This window comes from Amphibalanus amphitrite, unplaced genomic scaffold (genome assembly GCF_019059575.1).
Source record: "Amphibalanus amphitrite isolate SeventyFive unplaced genomic scaffold, NRLGWU_Aamphi_draft 000035F_arrow, whole genome shotgun sequence".
Classification (NCBI taxonomy): Eukaryota; Metazoa; Arthropoda; class Thecostraca; order Balanomorpha; family Balanidae; genus Amphibalanus; species Amphibalanus amphitrite.
Genome location: NW_024881531.1, coordinates 893,560 through 916,127, shown reverse-complemented (window position 1 = coordinate 916,127; position 22,568 = coordinate 893,560). Strand labels below are relative to the sequence as shown.

General features: G+C 53.5%; 2 protein-coding genes across 4 annotated transcripts in view; one reads left to right on the top strand and one right to left on the bottom strand.

Annotated features, from left to right (window-relative positions):
* LOC122371048 overlaps positions 1-22,568 on the top strand; it is a 56,986-nt gene that overhangs the window by 26,262 nt on the left and 8,156 nt on the right. For 2 of the 3 annotated variants that reach the window (XM_043347118.1, XM_043347127.1), the window contains exons 3-10: positions 2,897-2,967; positions 4,335-4,432; positions 16,603-16,733; positions 18,585-18,682; positions 19,319-19,448; positions 19,690-20,187; positions 21,579-21,866; positions 22,151-22,405. In XM_043347118.1, the coding sequence (XP_043203053.1) occupies positions 2,897-2,967; positions 4,335-4,432; positions 16,603-16,733; positions 18,585-18,682; positions 19,319-19,448; positions 19,690-20,187; positions 21,579-21,866; positions 22,151-22,405 (1,569 nt within the window). Of the gene's footprint in view, positions 1-2,896; positions 2,968-4,334; positions 4,433-16,602; positions 16,734-18,584; positions 18,683-19,318; positions 19,449-19,689; positions 20,335-21,578; positions 21,867-22,150; positions 22,406-22,568 lie in introns of all 3 variants that reach the window. The other variant, XM_043347108.1, reaches the window with a different exon arrangement.
* Positions 9,521-14,864, bottom strand: LOC122371080. The gene is made up of 2 exons (XM_043347172.1): positions 13,881-14,864; positions 9,521-12,633 (listed from the first exon to the last, which is right to left on the bottom strand). Exons 1-2 carry the CDS (start codon positions 14,764-14,766, stop codon positions 12,476-12,478), a joined length of 1,044 nt encoding a protein of 347 aa, XP_043203107.1. The 5' UTR covers positions 14,767-14,864; the 3' UTR covers positions 9,521-12,475.

Here is a 22,568-nt window from a genome sequence, read left to right as displayed (position 1 = left end):
CCTGTAACTTATCATTGGACGCGCCACGAGCGTCAGATGCGCCACAAAAGCGCCAGAAGCGTCACGCAGCGCCAATTTAGAGGGCTAGTGTTACGAACGAGCGCAGCATCTGGTTTTAAATCATTAACGATTATATTGGGCACCATTTACTTCTTGAATTAGGTGGGTTGGTTCCCATCCTGAGTGTTTGTAGATAAAAAGAAATTAGGTAAACGCATGAAGGAGAAATACATGAAGCTACATGCCCGTCGTTTTTGCGCCTCGTTTTGTGAATGGGGCACGATTATCGTTTATTAGTTAATCGTGTATTATTTGAGTACCCCAAATCTCCACATGCTTTCCATTTTTATCTGCTTGAAATGCTTATGAGCTGATCGATTGCCACTTAGCGGTTGAAATGAAGTGATAAATCAGACAGAGTCTGTCGTAACCCGTCTGAATGGAACACTCGGCGGTGTTCAGTAATTGGAAAACAAACCATCCACTCCGCAACTGCGTCCATTGAGTGAATCGCTGGTGCTGGGCTCCACCGGGACCTTTGAGAGGTCAGCCAATTAAGACACCGTCTTACGCTCTCATGAGCGGGGTCGAGTACGTGACCTAACGATCCGATGTTTTAATCGGAGCTGAGGGATTCCCTGCACGGATTTGATGACTAGAGGGATGCATGGAAGGTTAGGTGTAAAACGGTCGTCCTTTGCTTTTCACCACTGTAAGCACGGGAATCGCAGCCGTCACGATTGCGATTACAGTACGTTTACAATTAGAAAAAAAAAAACTGGTGCCGCGCTTTTTGCACAATTACCTTCAACGCTGGTCCCAGCAAGTCCGTTACTCTGCCATGTTCTGGGAGGTCATAAGTAAAGTTTTTGTCGTCTGGCAATTATTTTTCTCCTTTAACTTGCGTGGCTCTTCATTTGCATTAACGGCATGAACTGCATCACCCATAAGCGTCATTTAAGTTTATTTTCCTCCCGGCCGCAGCGCCCCGACGCTCCGGTCCTGAGAACTTCTCTGAGGGTCGCGGTCGGCGCAGGGCCCGCCGCCGGGCTCCTATACACAAAACGCATTGCCCAATCGCCTCCGGCCCCCGCGCCGTTCATTGAGCAACGTGAACACGGTGCGGCGTCTTTGCATTGTCCCACGCTGATGGCGGGTTACGAGCGTCGCCCCGCGGCGAGGCGCCGGCCGGCCGACAGATGTCCCTCGCCTGGGTCACGTGCGCCAGGGGCCTGGGTCACGTGCTCATAACACAGTCGGCCGGGGTGCTGGGATAACAGGGAGGGTCTGGGTTATTTTGGCACGTGGTGTTGCAGTGGCGCAGGTCACGTCCATAGAAATAGAGTGGCCCTCGTCTAGCTTTGTAGGTATCAGGAGGGAGGGTAGTGGAAGGGAGAGGGTTGGGGTGGGAAAGAGGTGTGGAGAGTGGGGGAGGCGGCAGAGTGACCGGAGGTATCGAGCGCAGTCCAGCCAGGAGTTGCTGCTTCAGCCACGCCGCCCAGTCTCGGCAAATAATGCTGAGTCAGCACTGGAACCGCCGCCCTCCCCGCGTGACCATGACTTCAGGCACGTAAAACCCTCGGATTAATCGGCAATAGAGCCATATGGTCCTGAAAAAACACCGACATTTTTTGTCGCTGATTTCTTTCCGAAGGCTAATTCAATGTCTAGTGAGGCGTCATTAATCCCCATTAAGCTATTACGCTCCGAAAAGCATTCAGTCGCCGGCTCGATTGGTGTTATTGTCTTGTTCCTGAAGATAGCGTTGGACTCACGGCGACTACAATGCGCGATTGGCCGCTATCACCTGGCCTGCTCCGTGGTGGACGCGGCGCGGTGACGACTGAACCGGCGCCTCCGCGTGACTTGTAACAGGGCCACTACGAGGGGTCACGGGATCTACGGTCACGCGGTGACGTGTAAAGATGTCAGGAGGAACGGCCGAAATGTCACCGCTGTCGGTCACAGCTCACGTGATCGCTTTATTCGCACCAGTTCTGGTGAAGGTGCGGCGAAAGGAAGTGGTTTATTACAATGTTCTTGGATGAAGACGTGACGTAGATGATTATTTTACCCTAGATTTTGCGACCTAATGCTTTTTGGACTGCATTGGCTGCCCAAATCCCACGGCAGTTTTTAAGTTCACCATATAGATGACATCAGAGTTGTTTTGGCTCAGTTTTGCGTAAACTCAGTTGTCCTAGTTCTGGTGCAGTGGCGTTCCTCATACCCCGCGTGTTCTGTCCTACCTGGGGACCAATCAGACGTGCCGCACGGGCGGTAAGGTACTGATTATGGGCCGCCGCGCACCAAACGGAGGGTCGGAGCGACTCGAGCGCGGTAGGGGTCGAACGGGTAGAGTGGGTCCAAACGGGAACCGAGCCGGAGAGAGGGAGGGCTGCGTGCCTGTCTGACACCCGGTGGTTAGCCGCCGCACCGTGTTATGATAGAAGAGGGGGAGGAACCGAGTGTAGGCTGCAGTCAGCCGCGGTTGAAGGATTTTCCTGTCAGAGAGCCGAGCATGAAGCGCCCATCCAGTGTTGATGTTTGTGGTCGTGATGGGAGATGTGGTATTGCATCGTTAGAGTTGTGTTGTTTCGTCAGTCTTACGGTATTTTTGACTGTGTGTGTGCAGAGAGGCTGTGGCGCCCGCCGCAGATGCTCATCATACCTTTGCAGTGACGCTGTGCGATGCTGCAGCTCGGGGAACTGAGCTCATCCGGTGACTGTCACCGCCGCCAGCGGATGACCGCAAGGCCGCCTGCTCCGAGAGGCCCGCGGTCGGATCAGGGCGGATCTGCGCACCGGTCCGACCGGTGCCAGGCGCACCTCCTCCGCCGCCGTCCGACGTATATGCTAATACACGGTCCCTGACGTGGCGTTCTTGTTGTTTCAGGCGAGGTAAAAACGTCCATCCGCGCCGGCTCTTCATTCAACGTGTCATGGCATCTGGGATACCCCCACCAGGTGAGATCGCGAGTCGCGAGGGAGACCGCTCGGGCACCTCTTATCCCGTCACTCCATCTCAGGGTCATGTTTGACGAGACGATGCAGCATGCACGATCTGCCAAGGACATGCGCTCTGGCTGTGTCTCTATTTGTTTCGCTTTCTTTGACCTGTCGGCGAGGTATGTGGGCCGTCGCCCTTCACCTCATTATTCGTATTGTCTGATCACTCTCGAGCCGTTTCGGCCATTCGCAGCGCTTCTGGGCGGGGATGCTGCGGATTCTCCGCTATTGTCTCCGGTTCTGTTGTCCGTCTCGTCTCTTCAGCTCTCACCTCCCCTCCCTCCCTCTCCCTCCCCCTCTCCCTCTCCCTCTCCCTCTCCCTCTCCCTCTCCCTCTCCCTCTCCCTCTCCCTCTCCCTCTCCCTCTCCCTCTCCCTCTCCCTCTCCCTCTCCCTCTCCCTCTCCCCCTCTCTCTCTCTCTCTCTTGCCTCTCTCTTTCTCTCTCTCCCTCTCTCTCCTCTTTCTCTCCTCTCTCTCTCCTCTCTCTCTCTTGCCTCTTTCTCTCTCTCTCTCTCTCTCTCTCTCTCTCTCTCTCTCTCTCTCTCTCTCCCTCTCTCCCTCGCCCCTCTCCGCTTCCCATTGTTGAGACCGACTCGCTAAGTTTGCTGAACGTCCTCGACTCGACTGAGAAACGGTGATTTGTTCTCGAGATGCCCCCCCCCCCCCCGGCCTGTTCACGGGTTCAACAGTCGGGTCGATTATTCGCTTGCTGTCTTCTACTCCTTTCCTTATTTAAGTGTCACGCTGCTTTTTGCCAATTGTGAAATAATTTGTTGCAACTTGCATTTTATCGAGATTGCTGTCTGAATAACAACGCATATCCCTTTTCTCACTGTCTCCTGCTGTCCTGTTATTTCCACCCTTTGAACATGAACGCGGCACACATGTGGGCGTAATTTTGCAGCCTTCTCCGTGCCACAGAGCCTGTGTCTCCTGTATTCTCACCCTTGCCTTTAGGCGGACACGGCGCCTTTGAACAATGCCCTCGTGATACAGCCAGAGCGCTTTCGTGAAATGCATGACGCGCTGAAAGCTCAGCCTTTGACCGACCGTCCACCCTTTCCCACGAAATTCGCTCTGGGAACTTCTAATTGATTTCCCCTGTGTTTTCGATTTTCAATCGGCTCGCTTGAACCACTTTGCTGTTTCACGTATCATGGCGTCATTTGGTCCCGCTGAACTTTCCCGGAAAGTGAATCTCACATCGTTCACAGCTAGGTATAACACGCTACTCTTACTACTTGCGTAATCACCTTATAATTGACCCTATTTCGAGCTTGACGACCTTCCTTTATGTGGTTGTAACGCTGCCGTTCTGACTCACAGGGTGGCTACAAGCTCGAGCTGCTGGACGCCAACGAAAAGGTCAAGATGGCTTTGACCGTGGGCGCCAACGAGAAGGGCTTCAACGACCAGGACACCACGTAAGTACTCACTACCCAGTGACCGTGACCCAACCGCTGACCCGTGATCCCTGTCACTCAGCCCGTCGGCCCGGCAACTCGCTGCCTTTTAAAGACCTTCCATCATCACTCCCTATGACCCCTGATGACCTTTTATGACCTCATTCGACCCCGTTGTAGGGGAGAGTGGGGTAAGATGCCCAGGGTGGGAAAGACGCCCCACCCCCTCTAGCGGCGAAACAAAGAATCGGACCTGGGAATTAATGTTCTTATCGTTAAGTGGAAGCCTGCCTTGTTAACTGCACAAAAAATTGCGAAGCTCAGTTGGGCAACGGCTGGCTGATGATTGCATGTTTTTTATTTGCTGCTTTCAAAAAATATTTTGGTGTCAGAACATTGTAAATATCAAAGAAGGTAAATAATTTTTGCGTCCCTTGCTATAGTCGTGATACATTAGCATGCGTGTACTGTGTCCCAAACAGTTTGTTTCAGGGTGTAGTTTTATGGCTAACAAATTGTACTGATTTAATGTTACTTCGGTACCTTGGGGTAAGATGCCCCCTGTCCTGATGGGGAAAGACGCCCCCCCCTAAATCCATAGGCTGTCCTTCAAACAGCCCGTCAAATCATTTATTACATACTTGTGATGTAGACAAAAGCCGATCTGGGACTACTGAGAGTCCAGTACGGTCGGGTGCTCCCTATGCCGGTCTCTTGGCTCACATAGCGACTTTTTGGGCGGCATCTGACTCTGAGAGCGCTCACGACGGCCTCTGTGGGCCCCATTATTGGCTCCAAGGCTCCTCACGACATCCTTTGAGGGCTCCCACGTTGGCCCCACGGGCCGCGCTGGCATCGGAGGTCCCCACGATGGGCTCGAGGGCCCTCAAGCATCATGAAGACCTATAAGAGCCCCACAGTGGTCTCCGAACGCCACCACGGAGGCTTGTTTGGCCGTGCTGGACTATGATGGCCCCAAAGATGACCTCTGAAGCCCCTCACGACTACTTTTGAGGGCCCTTATGATGACGTTTGGTGTCTACTGCAGGCTCGAAGGGACTACTGATTCGTTCAGGCGATTCACGTGCCCATTTATGTCACTTATAGTGCAGGGGGCATCTTTCCCAACGTCAGGGGGCGTCTTTCCCACCCTGTGGGGTAAGATGCCCCCTTTCACTTCTTCAGGAAAATGCTTAATAGCAAAAACAGTTATAATATTTCAGGCACGAAAGTGTGATATTTTTGGAGAAAAATGATGTCGGCTTCTGTTGAAACTCCAAGTTTTTGCTTTCCCATCGTCATTTTCGAATAATATATGACATAGTAAAACCCTGGGCATCTTTCCCCACTCTCCCCTACCCCACCTGTGAGAGGTAGCATCGTCTCCCATATTCGTTCCCAGGTCACCCTCTCCCCACCTCGGATTCCCACCTCCATCTATTCTGCATGCCACGGGCGAACGAAGGAGAAACTGTGTTTAGTGTTTGGGTCGTGCCTGGTGGGTGGCAGCGGCTGGGAAAAACGAGGAAAGTTATGGCCGACGGCGCTGTGGGTGGCTGCTTTCGGGAGGTGACACCGCCTCGAGCGTCACGGCCGTCACAAAACGGCGCGTGATGGGAGGGATGGGTCCGTACTCACAGTTGGGAAGCACTGAATGGGAAGCACTTCGTGCGCAGATTTTTGGTTATAGGGCTAGTTAACTAGGGTCTGATAATTAAAGTAAAAACCTGAGCTGAAACAGGATCCATTTATAGTTAATAAGCTGTGTTTTCAAGATTCCCGCAAACCTTGGCCATAAGTTACATTGGCTGAACTTTGACGCCACATTTTCTCACACTTGCCGGTGTCATGGCTACAGGGTTTCGACACGTGCCTTATAAATAAGCAACCCCACTAGATGCATGATTCATGGCCGGTCCCAGGCGCAATATATCTCCCCGGCCTCAGCGTGATCATGCAACTCTGTCTCGGTGGCGCCGTGGCGACCGCTGTGGTGACGGTAATTGGCGTGACCACGGTAAACTCACGGCGACGACCGCGATCCGACCACATGATCAGCGCGGCGGTGGCCAGGCTCATACCAGGGACAATGTGAGACTGCTAATGGCTATCTTCACCCGAGGTGTCACGACGCTTCTCGGTACACCTCCTCTCCTCGTCGTGCTTTCCGTGCCTTTGTCCGTCGGCTGCCCACCGTTGCGAGCTAACTACTAACTAGGTAGCACCTTTTGCAGAATTTGAGGACCCATGGGTGGTATGTGTATGGCCCCGTTATGACGGCTCTTTGACTCTCCCATTTGACGCTGCTAGACTGTGACTTGTCTGCTGACGTCACTGTGACGTCATTAGTGGTTTTGGAGGGCGCCGGGGGTGGTAAAAAGATATCCGGGACAGATTCATTATATTGCCATGATTCAGAGACCCGTTACAATTGGAGGCCGACTTTACCAGTCAGACCACAAGCAGGTACCTATGCTAAAAACTGGTTTCGGTTAAACTGTGAGCTGTAAGTACTCGACTCTCAATTAATCCTTTTCGAAGAGATAATGAGCATGCAAAAACTCCTGAAATGCTAAGAATTTTATTAATCTGTTTCGTCGGATTTCCAGTACCTAACCACCACGAGCGGCCGTGCGAGATAAATATATAGACAAATCTAGCTCGCACAACCTCCGAAACGTTTGGCTGCACTCCGGAGGTCACGGCACAGTTTCTGAAACTCTGCTACCGATCTCGCTATAATCTTCCGGTCTTTCTTGGTCGTTTGGCCGTCTCTCGCTTCGTAAACCGGAAGGAACGCAAGCTTAGAACAATGGCATCCATGCGCCTTGCTCCTGGTTCCCAGTGCATCGGACCCGGGACGCTACCCTTCTAGAACCTTCTTCTTGCCGGTCCCGTAGCTCAGTTGGTTAGAGCGTTGGACTCCGCGTGGTGAGAGCACGCGTTCCCGGTTATGACAGTCCGGGTTCGAAGCGCGACGGGCGCTCGACATTTATGGGCCTCCTGACAGGTATGGTTGCGGTTGGTGGCAGGCCGTAGCCAGGCGAAGTCAGAGAGGGGACCGGCCGTGCGCGGCTTTGTGCGCACGTTAAACTTTGGACTCCAAATTCTGCCATAGAATCGGAATTGCGCGATCGGAGGGTAGAGGGGAGGGTCATCGCAACAAGCTTCGCTTAGCGGTGGCTCTGTCCTTGTGAATCCTTCCCATCAAAAGGTTCGGACAAAATTTATAAAAAAAAAAAAATAGAACCCACCACCTCCCCATTACCGCCGCGGGTACCGCCTTGGTTGGTTACCGAAGCCAGGTGTTCAGCACGGCGGCTGTCCTTGGTCGGTGCCGGAACTACGGCGGTTGGGGTCGGAGACGCGGCACCCCGACAGAGCTCCAGATCTGGAACCGGCTCCGCTGGAAGCAGGAAGCGGGCCGCCCGGGAGCCTGCGGAGGAAAAAATGAAGGTCGGACCGCCCCGACGACGGCCGCCCGGAGGCTGGCACGCGCGGTAGCCAACTGAGGGTGGATGGACGATTTAGGGCGGTGAAGCTAAGCTCACTAGATACCTCTTTCCTCTGGTTTAGTCATATTTTTTTATTTCTTTGTCGAAAAAAGTCGAAGAGTCACGACGACGCAATATGCTTCAAGCTACCCAGCCCTCGCCCGGCTCGGCGGTGTGTATGCGGTGCGTGTGTGGTCGGGGTGACGGCCCGCCTCAGAAACGGCCCAGCGCACGGCGCCCGGCCAGGCGTGAGGACAACACCGCCGGCCGTGACGACACGAAGGCACGTGTGACGTGACGACACGGCGACGCGTGTCGTGACGAGCCGGCGGTCACGAACGCACGGAGACGGTGGTTGTGGTGGATGTGGCGAAGGCCCGGAGAGGGGTCGTGCTGCTAAACTCGGTCAGACGAATGTATGCTGCCTTATTTGTCCTTTGGGTCACTGATATCCTGGAGTTAGACCTACCGATGGACAGCTAGTTATCATGATGGACAGCTAGTCCATCATGAGTCTAGTTGGCCATGGAGCTCTAACGCCGTCCCGACGCTAGCCGGCTCCGCCGATCCGACTCTGGCCGCGTCCCGATGGGATAAGGTGTGGTTCGCCGGTCACCGAATTGGACCAGGGGAGCGCGGCGGACCGTCGGGCGCCCCTGACCTCCCGGGGACGACCTTGGACCGACTGAGAGCGGCGGCTCGGTGCCGGCGCTGGGCTCACCTCCACCCCACCCACCGATATCTGGGAGCCGCGGCTGGGTGTGGGGAAGGCGAGGTCGCTCGGCGCGGCGCCAGCGCGAGCTCAGGGGCACACCTGGGGCACGCGGCCGACCCTCGGCGGCAGCACGGGTGGCGAGACGCGCCGGCCCGGCTCGACCCGAGCCCAGCTGTGGAAGGAGGGCGTGGTCGCCGACGCCACAGCTGGTGGATTGAGCTGTGGTTCTCGGACGTCATCAACACGGGATATCGTAAATTCGCTCATACAAAATATCCCGGGTGGGGATTGTAGGTATTTCGTTTTGATATCGAGTGCCTACGTCAGAGAATTGCTCGACCAAGTGCACTTACAAGGTTATATGGTTTGGCACTTCATTATTTCGAAATCTACCCTGTGAACTCTGCGCGCTATGCGGGGTCATTAAACTGCTCTGGCCCTCAAACGGTCGACGGTGTGTCACAATACAGATGCCGATTGCCCGTTAACCTTCAATACCCTGGGAAGGGTCTGACATGTAATCTCACGAGAAAGCTCGCTTCGAGACTCGTCATTCTCACGATATTCATATTATAAGTACATACCTATAGGACATGTGGTTTATTTGAAAGGCGTCGTCATCCAAAGGTTCGCGTAGGTGCCGTTTCATAAGAAGATATATTGAAGCTGGCTGTGTTTTGTATCAGTAATGTTCTTTTCATTCAACTCTTTTGCGATATTGAAATGCCTGCTTTCGTTGACAATTGTTGTCGTTACAACAATTCCACAACATCGATCCGGCCCGGAGGACCATTAATTGTTGTCGTTACAACAATCACGAATGTTGAGTTAATGAATACATTACGTTAAATGCGAAAAATTCCCATATTACGAATACGAAAAGCGAAGGGAAACGAATCGTCGTAATGCACTCAAAAAACTGTATTTTTCGTCGAAACCCGTCGGAACGTTCAGTAAAATCATAAATAAAATATTAACGTTCCTCGTGCGCTCCAATCGCTGTCGCCTTTCGTAACGGCGGCGACACACTCCCCCCCCCCCGAAATCGAACCGAATACCCGATATAGTCAAGTAACACACGACACATTTACCTCCAGTACCTTTTGGAGGCCGTCTGTCCATTTTAACAAGCGCACAGTCTAACGATATACTCGCGCGCCTCAGAGACGATCTCAGGATCCTATGTACAACACCGATATTCCTCACGCCCTGCGTCACGTGCGTGCTCACTCCGACTCCTCGAGAACACACAACCGGACGACAGGTCGGACATATGTGCCACTCGGCGTGTTTAGTTCGACTGACCTCACCCGTCCATCTGATCCCGGGAACACTTTGGCTACCCGAGCCAGGGGCCAGCGGCCACGAGGTACATTACTCTCAGCAACTAGCACCACGTCACCGATCTGAATGTTTCTGGTATCCTTCGTCCACTTCTGTCTACCGATCAGTGTGGGCAGATATTCTCTGGTCCATCTGCGCCAGAAATGGTCTGCAATCTGTTGCGAGTGACGCCAACGTCTTTTCATGGAGAGGTCTTTGTCAGAAAACACTCCCGGAGGCAGACTTGGGCAGTTGCGTCCCAAAAGGATGTGGTTTGGAGTCAGAGCTTCGGCGTCGCCGGCGTCCGAGCTCACGTGGGTGATAGGCCGACTGTTGAGGATGTGCTCTACCTCGGTGAGGACTGTGTGCAGCACCTCTTCAGTCACCAGGCTGTTTCCCACCACGACCTTCAGAGCTCTCTTGACCGAAGAGATGAGAGACTCCCAGGATCCGCCCATGTGCGGCGCTGCAGGCGGGTTGAAGTGCCACGTGATATCCTGTTGGGCCAAGGCATCATGGATGTGTGCTTTGTTCCACTTCTGCAGGGCCTCGCGAATTTCTCTTTCACCCCTCAGCAGATTCTTGCCGTTATCGGAGAAGACGTGAGTAGGCCTACCTCGCCGGGCGATGAATCGGCGGAAAGCGAGTAAAAAGCTGTCCGTGTCCAGTGATGACGTCATCTCTAGATGGACTGCCCTTGAAGCCAGACACGTCACTAGCAGGATGTATCGTTTTTGACGACTGCGGCGACTCCTCACGTACACCGGTCCACAGAAGTCGAGGCCAACAGAGCTGAAGGCATGCTTGCAGTCGAATCTTGCACTTGGCAAGCCAGCCATGAGGGGGGCCTGAGGTCGCGCGCGTCGCCTCTTGCAAACGGAGCAGGAGTGGATCAGAGATCTCAGCGTCGAGCGAGCCTTCGGAAGCCAGAACTTCTGACGGAGCTCGTTCATCGTGTGCTCGACTCCTGCATGAATGACCTTGCGATGGTACGAAATGGCGATGAGGCGTGTGACGTCATGTAGCCTTGGTAGAATGATGGGATGCTTGGTCGATGTCGGCAGATCACTCTTTGATAGTCTCCCACCGACACGCAGAACGCCATTTTCGTCGAGAGCCGGGGCTAGCTGTGCCAGGGCGCTCTTGGTGGATACTGGCCTTCCTTGAGAGATATCGTCCATCTCTTCTGTGAAACTTTCTTGCTGGCTTCTCTTCAGAATGTGAGACTCAGCGGCACACAGCTCCTCTGTCGATAGGCGGCCGGTGACAGACCAGTGGCTGTACTGCGGGCGACGCTTCGCAACATAATTGTATGCGAAACGGAATAACCACGCTACAACTCGCTTGTACCGCGTCCATGATGAGAAGCGAGCAGGGTCGACCAGCAGCCCGACTTTCTTCACTCGCACGCTGACAGAGGCCACCACTTTAACCTCTGGGTCGGTTTCTTGTGTCGGATGTGAGTGTGACTCATACTTCGGCCATTCTGTCTCATCGTCATATAAGAAGCTCGGACCGCGGAACCACCGACTGTCCGGCGTGAGAGCAGAGGCCTCCAGGCCCCTGGAGCAGTCGTCGGCTGGATTTAGCGGTCCGGGGACGTGCCGCCACTGTTCGGGGTCCGACTTGTCCCTGATTTCCGCTACGCGGTTGGCGACAAACGTATGAAAGCGTCTGCTTTCATTTTGTATGTAGCCAAGCACCACCTGGCTGTCAGTCCAGAAGTAGACGCTGTCGATAGACATAGATAGTGCTGACGTGATACTTTCAGCGAGTCTTGTAGCTAAGACAGCTCCCTGCAACTCCAGACGGACCACGGTCAGCTGCTTCAGAGGAGCGACTCGAGTCCGGCTCATGACCAGCGCGCATTGGATAGCGCCGGTCGCGTCGATTTGCCGGAGGTAGCCTGCTGCGCCGAAGGCTGCTTCCGAGGCATCGCTGAACACGTGCAGCTCTGACCTCTTCACTGGTCCATCCAGAGCGGTGTAACAGCGAGAGATCCGTAGCTGTGAGAGGATGTTGGCTTCCTCTTGCCAGCATCGCCACCTGTGAAGGTCCTGTTCGTCCAGCTGGCTGTCCCATGTAAGCTGCTGTCTCCATAGACCCTGCATCAACAGCTTTGCCTGCAGCATAAACGGCGACACCAGACCGAGCGGGTCGTATACCGCTGCTATTGCCTTCAGAATTCCCCGTTTCGTCGTTGGGAGATTTCGTTTCTTCGGAACGTTTAGACCGATCGTGTCCTGTTCCGTGTCCCAGATCAGGCCGAGCACGCGCTCAGGAGAGAGCGGAGTGAATGCGTCCAATTCGGAACGAGCCCTATCGGTCGGCTGAACAGATTCCATCACCTCTCTTGAGTTGCTTGTCCATTTTCGCAGGGTGAACCCGCCTGTGGAGACGAGCTTGGTGACGGTGTGAAGTAGGTCGGCAGCACTCTTAGGACTTTCTGCTGAGGCCACGTAGTCGTCCATGTAGAACTGCTTTGCAATGTCAGATGCCGAGTGCTTGTTGAGTCCGACTTCTACTTGACTTTCAATCACCTTTCGTAACGCGTAGGAGGCGATCGCAGGAGAGCACTTTGCGCCAAAAATGGCGACATTCATTTCGTATGTGTCTGGAGGTCGGCCACACTCCAAGTCCCTCCAGAGAAAGCTGAGGGCTGGTCGATCGCTCTGCTGGATGCGCACTTGATGGAACATTTGATCGATGTCCCCGACTATAGCCACCGACTTCTCGCGAAAACGCATCAGAATAGCCGGAAGCTCTTGAAGAAGATCTGGGCCAGTTAGCAGCTCTTCATTCAGCGAAGTTCCATGGAACTCTGCGGACGCGTCGAACACAACTCTTATCTTCCCGGGCTTGTTCTGATTGAAGACGGCATGATGAGGAAGGTACCACCTTTTAGGGTTGGCTTTGGCTGCCTCGTCTTGTCCCAGCTTACGAGCATGCCCGAGAGAGACATAACTGTCGATGACTTGTTTGTATCCCTTCGCCTTGTCAGGGTTACTTCGAAGTGATTTTTCAGTTCGTTCCAGGCGACGGAGTGCGCCGATGCGATTCTCCGGCAGCGACACTTCGTCCTTTTTCCACAGGAGACCACATTCAAAGTGACCATCGTCTTGAAGCCTGGTCGTGTCTTCGAGTATTCGAATGGCTCGTCTGTCTTCGTGCGAAGTCTCTTTCTTCAAGTCGTGTGAGGTACCGAATGAGTCCGTTTTCCACCAGTTCTGCAGCAGCTCGTTCAGCTCGTCTTCCTGAGAGGTGCTGCGGTGGATGTGCATCACATGGTGCTGATCAGTCGGAGTCAAGCTGGCGATGGAGCCAGTCAGAGCCCAACCGAAATGCGTTTTGATGGCGACTGGCTGGCCTGCTTTCCCGACACGTACTTCTTTCTGGAGAATCGCTTCGGTAACATTGGCTCCAAGAAGCACTTCTACTTGGTCTGCGCCAACATCGGCTATGTCCAGCCCGTTCAAATGAAGCCACTTCGAGCGCGCGGAGGAGCTCAGCTGGGGTACCGGAACGTTCAGTCTTGGCACCGTCCATACTTCATTTACAGTCACTGAGCGTGTCTCCGAATCCTCCGCCAGTGCGGTGAGCTTCACCGATGTCTTCATGGCCATCCGCTGCGGTCCGCTGCCTTCCACGTTGTTCAGCGATAGAGGCCGAACTTCACCAGTCAGCTGCAGCTTCTCAGCCAGCCGGTCGGTACACAGTGAGGTCTGAGCCCCCGAATCGAGAATAGCGAACGTGTCGACGTAAGTATTGTCTCCGTGAACCCTAACCGGCACTATCTGAAGCAGGGTCATTTCATCCTTCCGTGGAGTTGTAGCCGCGACTGTCCTACGAGTTGAACCATCAGTCTTAGAAGGGAAGACTCTGCTGCTGCCGTGAAGAAGGCGATGATGTCTTCCCCGGCAGTTTTCTTCTTCACATGTCTCTACCGATGGACAGTGTCGCGACCGATGTCCTAGTTTCAGGCACAGAAAGCAGCGAGCACTTTCACCGATAAACTTTGCTCGTTCTCCTTTTGACAGCTGCAGAAACGAAGGGCACACGGACAGCTCGTGTGACTCTCCGCAGCTACAGTGTGGCGCGTCCTGCTCGTGCGGAGGTCTGGCGCTCTTTATGCTGGCCTCCGGTGCCGTGGTCAAGGTTGCTGGAGCTGAAGGTGTTCTTAGGAGGCTCTTGTAGCGGTCACTCTTGTAGCGAGTCGTTCTGTCGTAGTCCGTGGGCTTGGCTGGGAGGGCCGTGACGATGCGAACTTGTTGGCTCAGCCAGCTGTCGAAGTCCCTTAGACCAGGTCGTTTTGGCTCCATTTCCACGATTTGACGCCCCCATTCTCTTTTCAGCTCGTTCGGTAGTTTCAGCACGACCCGACGAAGGTTTTCGGTGCTGTTGAGGTCACCTTCGAATCCCATATTTTCAAGAACTTTGACCGCGCAGCGGACGACAGCATGGAATCTTTCCAGCGCCGTCGGGTCCAGCTCTTTCATGGGTGGTGTGCAGAAGACGGCAGAAAGATTGGCATTTACGATGTCCTGTTCCTTTCCAAATCTCTCCATGAGCGTTTCTAAGGCTACAGGATACAGCGCACCATCATACAGCATTCCTTCGACTGTCTGCTTGGCCAGCCCCGTGACAGAAGACTGAAGATGGGCGAGTTTTTCTGCGTCGGACAAACACTGCTGGTCGTGTATGAGCGTTTTAAACAGTCCGATCCATTGTGGCCATTCAGTTGCCTTCCCGCTAAACATTGGTAGTTTGATCTGGGGAACACTTCGATGATGACCGCCCGGTGGGTACTGCCCTGCTGACGTCATATCTTGCGGTTTGTTTGCCACCTCGGAAATCCAGGATGTTGCAGAAGCAGTCCGTCTTGGATTTAAATTTTGAACCTGCCGTTCCTTCGGTGCGTGCTCTTCTGCTTGATCTTGTTGGTTAGCCATGGTGCTCGTCGGCTGGTCCGGTTTCTGCGCCGTCAAACATTCGGTTACTGGACCGTCTGTTGGGGCTGCGGCACCTTCGTCGTTCATCTCGATGACACTCGATTGCTGATGTCTTTGGTTTTCAGCTTCTCCGTCGAAGTCATTTATTCTTTCCCATTGCAGCTCGTCCTCAGCTGCCTGGCGTAAATCGGCCTCCTTTGCAGCCAATTCTGCAGCGTCCCTCGCTTCAGCCAGACGCATCTTTCTTCTCGCCTCTTCCTCAGCCAGACGCACTTTCCTCGTTGCCTCTTCCAGAGCTCTCTCCTCTTGTGTGCGCCGTTCTAGCTGCTGCGCCTGCAGCCGTTTCAGACGGGCATTAATTTGGGCTTCTTTAGATGCTGTAGAGCGGTTTGACGTAATTGACGCTTGAGATCGTATGCTTGAGCCCGCCCTTCGCGAGCTCGCTTCGGAGGGTGCGTCGCTCTTACGTGCCATTAAGTACGACGTGATTTTGTCACCAATTGATTTATAACGCTCCTCCACCTCTTCCATGTAGCGTTCTGATATTCTTATATCTTCATTGTCATCTTCGAGTCCTCTTATATACGCATCGTTTGCTTCAGCCACGTTGTCTAAAGCCTCTCCGATCCTTTCGAGTAGACCTTGCAGTTGCGTTCTGCTTCCGTTTGATGCGATAATGGTTTCGGCTGTATTACAGAGTCTCGTAAATGCTCCCTTCTTCCTGGCCCGTAACTTCTTCTCAGCCGTCTCCATGATAAGGGCTACAATTTACTTTAACTGTAAAAGTGCGAGATAGATGCTAGCGAGTAAAGTAGGTCATCGTTAAGTTACAATGAACTCGGGGTCAATGGCAATCGATGACAAAAGCACACGATAAAAGGATCGATTCTTATCGATCCGGCCCGGAGGACCATTAATTGTTGTCGTTACAACAATCACGAATGTTGAGTTAATGAATACATTACGTTAAATGCGAAAAATTCCCATATTACGAATACGAAAAGCGAAGGGAAACGAATCGTCGTAATGCACTCAAAAAACTGTATTTTTCGTCGAAACCCGTCGGAACGTTCAGTAAAATCATAAATAAAATATTAACGTTCCTCGTGCGCTCCAATCGCTGTCGCCTTTCGTAACGGCGGCGACAACAATGAAGGCATATACTTTCATTGTTGTCGACAGTGCTTAAACGGTAGCGTCATAGATAATCCATTATCTACACGTTATGTAAATTGTAACGGGTCTCATCTGGGTACGAAACGAACGCATATAGATTGTGTAATATGTTACGCAACATGGAAAGCTGGCTTTCGAATGCGAAGAAAATTACGTGTTCATTCATTTCCTGCATGGTTTGTATTGTATGTATGCCAAGACTTTGACATATAGCAGGCACTTTCAGCTTTTCGCAATGCAAAAGAGCTTATATCAACCTCTCGTGACTAAGTTGGACTCTGATAACCCATCTGAACTCCGATGACCCGTCTGACGTCTGGTGACCCGTATGACCTTCGGTGACCTCCGACAGTGCCCAGGAGCAGACGGTGACACTGTCCCCGACTCTGACCTCTTGTGACCTGTCTGACCTCTGGTGACCTCTGGTGACCCTTCTGACCTTTTTTACCTCCGGCAGTGCCCAGGAGCAGACGGTGACCCTGTCCCTAACACTGACCTCTGGTGACCCGTGTGACCTCTGGCGACCTCCGGCAGTGCCCAGGAGCAGACGGTGACCCTACCGGAGGGCTACGAGTGCCTGGACTGCTCGATTCGTCTGGTGCGCCAGGCCAACGAGTGGAGCCCGCGCTACAACTTCTGGAGCTGCGCTGACGTCGACATCGTCGGTACGTGACGTCATCGGGACGCGCGGTGGAGGGTGTGACGTCATATAGACGATGGAGATTTTGAATCACGAACCATGTCTCCTAATTCATGCATCAGTGCTGAATCACCATATGCCTGTTCTCAAGTCCTTGACAGTTCTTTTTTACTGGCATACTTGCAGACATGTAGAACCTTGTCGGTTGGTAGGTATTTTGAAACAAGCGGAGTGCAGAGTGATGAAATTATATTTGCATGCATCATGCTTGAATCCAGATTGCCATGGCCACTTGATATAAAGGCGACCTTCACTCAGACCTACCGCCCCTTGCCTTACCCGTAACAATGGGTCTGAATCCATTGTCAGCCCTGTCCATCGTCTGCGTCCGAAACTCAATGGCGAAGACGATGGATGACCTCTAAATGGACTCACACGGGCCTTTCCCGTCAGCTGAGGTGAATTATGAGCGTTCCTAACGCCATGTCAATAGGCTGAAGATTGTCAAACGGTGGCGCTACACGCTCCGAGACGGCGAAATGTCGGGGAATTTTCGGACGCCGCCTCGCGTGTCTTTCGCGTGTGTGTCGTCCCTTGTCTCAAAAGCGTTCATTGATCGTCTTCGTCGTTTTTCGTGTTAACAGATGTTCAGTCGTGGATGACTTGAGGCTTATTCTTCAGAGTTTTCGTTGGGAAGTCTAATTTCATCATATATTGCTCGAATGTCATTTATGTGCGCTCGTGAAGAGGTCACACGAGCTAGAACCGTGACAATCTCACGGACGGCTGCATGAGCGCTAAACCGCCGAGCTGAGCTCCAGCCAAGGACGCCGCCTTGCTCCGAATATGGAGCGTCCTTCCGATATTCCTTCCCCGCCCTGCACCCTCTCCTGCCGCTCCTGTCCTCTGCAGCACCACAGGGATTGGCAGCAGAGGGGCGCCCCGCGGGCCCCCGCCGGTGCACCCCGAACTGCACCCGGCACGTGTCTGGTGCGGAGGACTGCGCCGAAGGACGGGGTGAAAGTGTAGGAAGGCGCCGGCCTCCTGTCGAGACAGATTGACGGTACCAGGCGCCAGGACGGTTTGCTGGTGAAATCGAGAGGCTGGCGAGCCAACATCGGGTGGAGCAGTATGGAAATTGATGCAAATTATTTCAGTAGCTTTCGCTGGGATGTCGCTGAAACGCATTCTGGCTTCCGGCTCTTCTTCCAATTCACACCATGTCTTGTATTGTTCCCCGACAATGAATCCAGAAACAGTTTGTTTTATTTTAGGGAATGCCAATGTTAATTTGAGTCTAAATTAAGCGAAACGTGGGGTAGCTGTGATCAGATCACGTCTGTGAATGGCCGGCATCCGACTTAGACCGGCCTCTCGCTGCCCGGCTGAGCGGATTTGGCACCTGGTTTGCGGCCGTCTGAACCCTCTCCAGCCGGCGGTGCCTGCCTGTGAAGGCCACCTGCCGGTATGTGTGGCTCGGCGAGTAGTCTGTTGGCGCTGTGCGCTGCAATGGTCGGGTATCGGTCGTTTTTGTTGGTAGCGCTCGTTATGTCTGACTGATCGACCGAGTGACTCGGTGGATCACCTTGGAGGGTCCGCCTTGGATGCCGGCCGTCCTGTGGACAGAGAAATGACGAACAGCAATTAGGCTGAGCAGAAAACGGCATAGTAGTCGAATGACGGCCCAATGCAAGCCGTTCTAATTGAGTTCAGTAACAACCAAGGGCAAACCCATGATTTGTTGTTAATCCTAAGAATCTGGCTCTATATTATATCCCGCCTTGCTGTGACCTGAGATACCTTTATCGACTCTGCCCTTCATATTTCGTCACCGTTCTGACCTGACCTGACCTGACCTGACCTGTCTCGCCCACAGGTAACGACTACAGGGAGGACTGTAACGGTCACGGACGTGCCTCGTTCGGAAAGTGCCGCTGTGAGAAGCGCTGGTACGGAGAGCGATGCCAGTTCTCGGTGAGTTTTCAGCCTATCTGGCAATCCTGCCATCGCCAGCAACCAGCTTCTGCTGTGGGGTCGTTTAACAATGTCAGAAGTCCAACCCATTACAGCCTGATGAAGAAAATAGAGGACATTTTTACATCTGGGGGAACGGATCCTGTCTGTGGGGAAGAGAGGGGATCGGTGGGAGGAGATGCTCCCTCAGTCTCACCCCAGACCGCACGGGCCAACATCCTCCGCTTCTTACCCTCCTGTGATGAATGTGGGAGGATGAGGGTGATATGGTGTAACTACCACCGGCCCGGGTCAACTCAACTCCCATAGGGTGACGTTCAGGGGCGCACGCGGCCGGAGTGCGGGAGGGAGCACTCGCAGATGTAACGATAAGCTGGGAAGTGGACCAGAATCGTGGCCGGCGTTGCGCCATGCTGCCCATCGCGTGTTGTGCGAGTTGATTCGCGTAAACCGTGGAAGAATGCGGGTTGTGTAAGTGGCGTGTTTATAGTGACGTTTGTGGTGGGTTTTTGATGTCAGGCGCACCAGCTACGGGTGTTACAAAACTAGACGACGATTTACACGAGACATTGTGGTAATTAGCGAGGAAAGAAAAAAATCATATAGCTATCTTGTAATCACCTCTAATCTTTCCAGAACGAGTGCGAGGAAGACAAGCACTGTGGAAGGTACGGCAAGTGTGTCGACCTGGCTGCCACCTCGTACCCGAAGAAACAGTGCTTCTGTCGCGTCGGCTACTTTGGCAAAAACTGCGAGCAGAGAAATCGTAAGTTACACAATAAAGGGAAGATGTGGCAGTTTTTTGCAGTGCTTTAGTTCGTTGGTTATCATATGCTACTGCATTTTCCTGAAATGTGATAATGAAGAACATTTGCCACTCTAATGAGCTCGTGAATTTTTAGCTTCAGCTCTACAACCGAATATGTGCATATATCCCGGGTTGAAATAAGCAATATGCTTCACATGCTGCTTATCCTCCATATTGTTAACGTCCGCCTCGTTTTCAGCTGCCGGTATGCGCAAGCCCATCACGAACCTGGGCCTGTACCAGAAGAAGGAGCTCTCGCCCGAGTTCACCCTCTACTGGCGCCAGCTGCGCGACATTGGCGAGATCGAGATGGTGATGCAGGTCCGCGGTCAGAGCTACGCCGCCGTCGGCTGGCGGCCCAACGGCCTGGACGGCACGTGCAAACACTTCCCGGCCATCGAGGTCACCCACACCTCCACCGGAGGAGAGGGAGCCCACCCGGAGCCGGAGCCGGAGCCAGAGTCGGAGCCGGAGCCTGAGGCCGAGGCGGAGCCGGAGCCGGAGCCTCATGCCGAGCCAGAGCCAAGCAGTGAGCCAGAACCGGAGCCGAGCAGCGAACCGGAGCCAACTAGTGAGCCAGAACCGGAGCCAAGCAGTGAGCCGGAGCCATCGAGCGAGCCGGAGCCAACCAGCGAGCCGGAGCCGGAGCCGAGCAGCCAGCCGGAGCCGGCGGACGAAGGCGAGAAGCAGGCGTCAGGTAATTCGCGGATGGATAAGTTCCGTTCCGGCGGGTTCCGTCGTCAGGCGAAGGGGTCGCGCACTCGTGTCGCCGTGCCCGCCGCTCTGCTGTCCGGCGGTGTCACTGTGCGCGACGACGATCGGCCGCAGCGTGTGCGCTCTATCGGTAAGTGAGACGGCGCGCGGCCGGCGCATGCGGCACGGCTGACGGCTGACCGGAGGCGGAGGTCGGACGACTCACCTGCTGCGGGCCTGCGGTGGCACCGGGACGGCCGGCGGATCAGGCCGGGCGGCGCTCACGGCTCGGGGTGAAATCGGGAGGGGTGTTGTTTTATAAAGGAAAGCAGCCGTCTGCGCCGTCCGGTCGACCCCGGCCCTATCGGAAACAGGTATGAGGTGGAACGAACTGTATATACGGTGCTAACGACATAGATCGGACGCCTGATCGGGCCTCACACGAAGTATGGGTTTCAGAGTCTATGTTATGAAGTTGACAAACCTGCTACCTAGTATGTATATTGTACAGCGTCAGTAGAGTCGCTCACCAACGCGATACTAGAAGCTGTATGGCCGTGGCAAATACTTGTGCATGCTAATCGTTAGTTTTGTCGAAACCTAGCACTGTATAAACAAATGCACCGTGGCCATTTTGACCGGAAAATGCCCTATCCGTCGATAAGATGACTTGCAGTCTGCGTATGCAAATTTCTTTTCTTTGCGACGACTTGGTTAGACGTTTCACTGCCCTTGGTGGTGAAACTGTTTATTTCACGTTCACAGCTGACTGACCAAACGCATGAGAGTGTTGACTGTCACCAAAGAACTACGCTGAATCGACTGTGTTCCCTGACGCAACTTTGACTCCCTATCCTGTTGTCGCTCCTCGTATTTCGAAATAACCATCAATGACCAAAACACGATCTTGTGACATTGTCTTACAAGTCTGACTAAAAACTTGTGCTTTATCAATTTCTTTTCTGACTAAAGACAATCTTGCTGACTTTGACTCAGCATGTTCTACTAAAATGGCTTTAAATGCACGTGCACGCTGCATCATCCAGCTGCATGTTGTCTTGCTCATAAAAAACACTTGCTGTAACATACACTTACGTTATATCATTTACTTACTTTTATTTTTAAACACCAATTTTTATTTGGAATGTCAGCAAGACAAATATAAATTTTTTAAGTTCGTCAAGGTATTTCGTTCTTCAAATACTCTGTTACCGATCTTCCGTCGCTGTCTTTTGATTTTATCAGCGTTGGTGTTCCTTTCTTCCACTGCCTTCTTCTTCCGCATTCTTGTTTTAGTTCTATCCTTTCTTGATCGTAGATGTTCACACTTCACAGCTGTTACATCGTTATCTTTCTTCGACCATGGAGGCTGATCTTTGGCTGTGATGCCCGCAGGCGGTGTTGACGTCATCACTCGTCAGAAGAGGCAGGCGGAGTCGGACACCCACAGCGAGCCGGAGCCGGAGCCGGAGCACGAGCCAAACTCTGAGCCGGAGCCCAGCTCCGAGCCAGAGCCGACCAGCGAGCCGGAGCCTGAACACGAGCCAAGCTCGGAGCCAGAGCCCGAACACGAGCCAAACTCGGAGCCAGAGCCTGAACATGAGCCGTCCGCGGAGCCGGAGCCAGAACACGAGCCGGAGCCGGAGCCTAAATCGGAGCCGGAGCCGGAGCCATCGGCCAAGCGTAAGTTATCTGACAGTCTGAGGCCGTGAGGTACGATAAGCATACAGGGGTCCGTGATACATGTGTCGTTTGTTTTTCCATATGTTCATACGAGTCGTATGATCATGTGAAAGTCGAATAGTCTAAACACGCATTTTTTTGTCATCTATTCTGTACAACTGTGCAGGAGTCTGCTTCACGCCTCTGTGTGTGGTATTTCGTGATGTGAAATTAAGTCGCCATTAGTTTAGCCAGATTTTGCCTTAAATCAACACACGTTCACACTCCTCCCATCCCATCTCCAGCCGCCAAGAAGAAGAAGCCGGCGAGCACGGCCCGCGTGGGCTACTACCCCGGCGGCGACTTCCACGCCATGGACTGCACGGACATCGTGATCGGTGCTGCGCGCGGCGAGTTCGGCCGCGTGGGCGACTTCTACACGCGCGACCGGTCCACCCCGCGCGAGGATGAGTTCTGGGGCGGCAGCGGCAGCCTGACGGCCGCGCTGGCCTACGAGCAGGATGGTGTCACCACCGTGGCGTTCAGAAGGAAGATTGATGGTGAGAGGACGGGAGAGGGAGAAGGGAGGGAGAGGGTGGGGACTGGCGGAGAGGGAGATCGCCGGTAGGAAGTATCGGAGAATTGGTAGGCTTTGGTTAGTGTAGGATGTTTGCTAGGCTATCTGCTTTCTTCTGCTGAATCTTAGGTCATGCTCTAAGTGCC

Excerpts from the sequence above, each read along its gene's own strand:
- LOC122371080 (XM_043347172.1), bottom strand. The coding sequence starts at position 14,766 with ATGACGTCAGCAGGGCAGTACCCACCGGGCGGTCATCATCGAAGTGTT. Across the intron at positions 12,634-13,880 it reads ACACTGTCCATCGGTAGAGA|CAAGTGCGCATCCAGCAGAG; the intron begins CATGTGAAGAAG and ends CAAATGTTCCAT.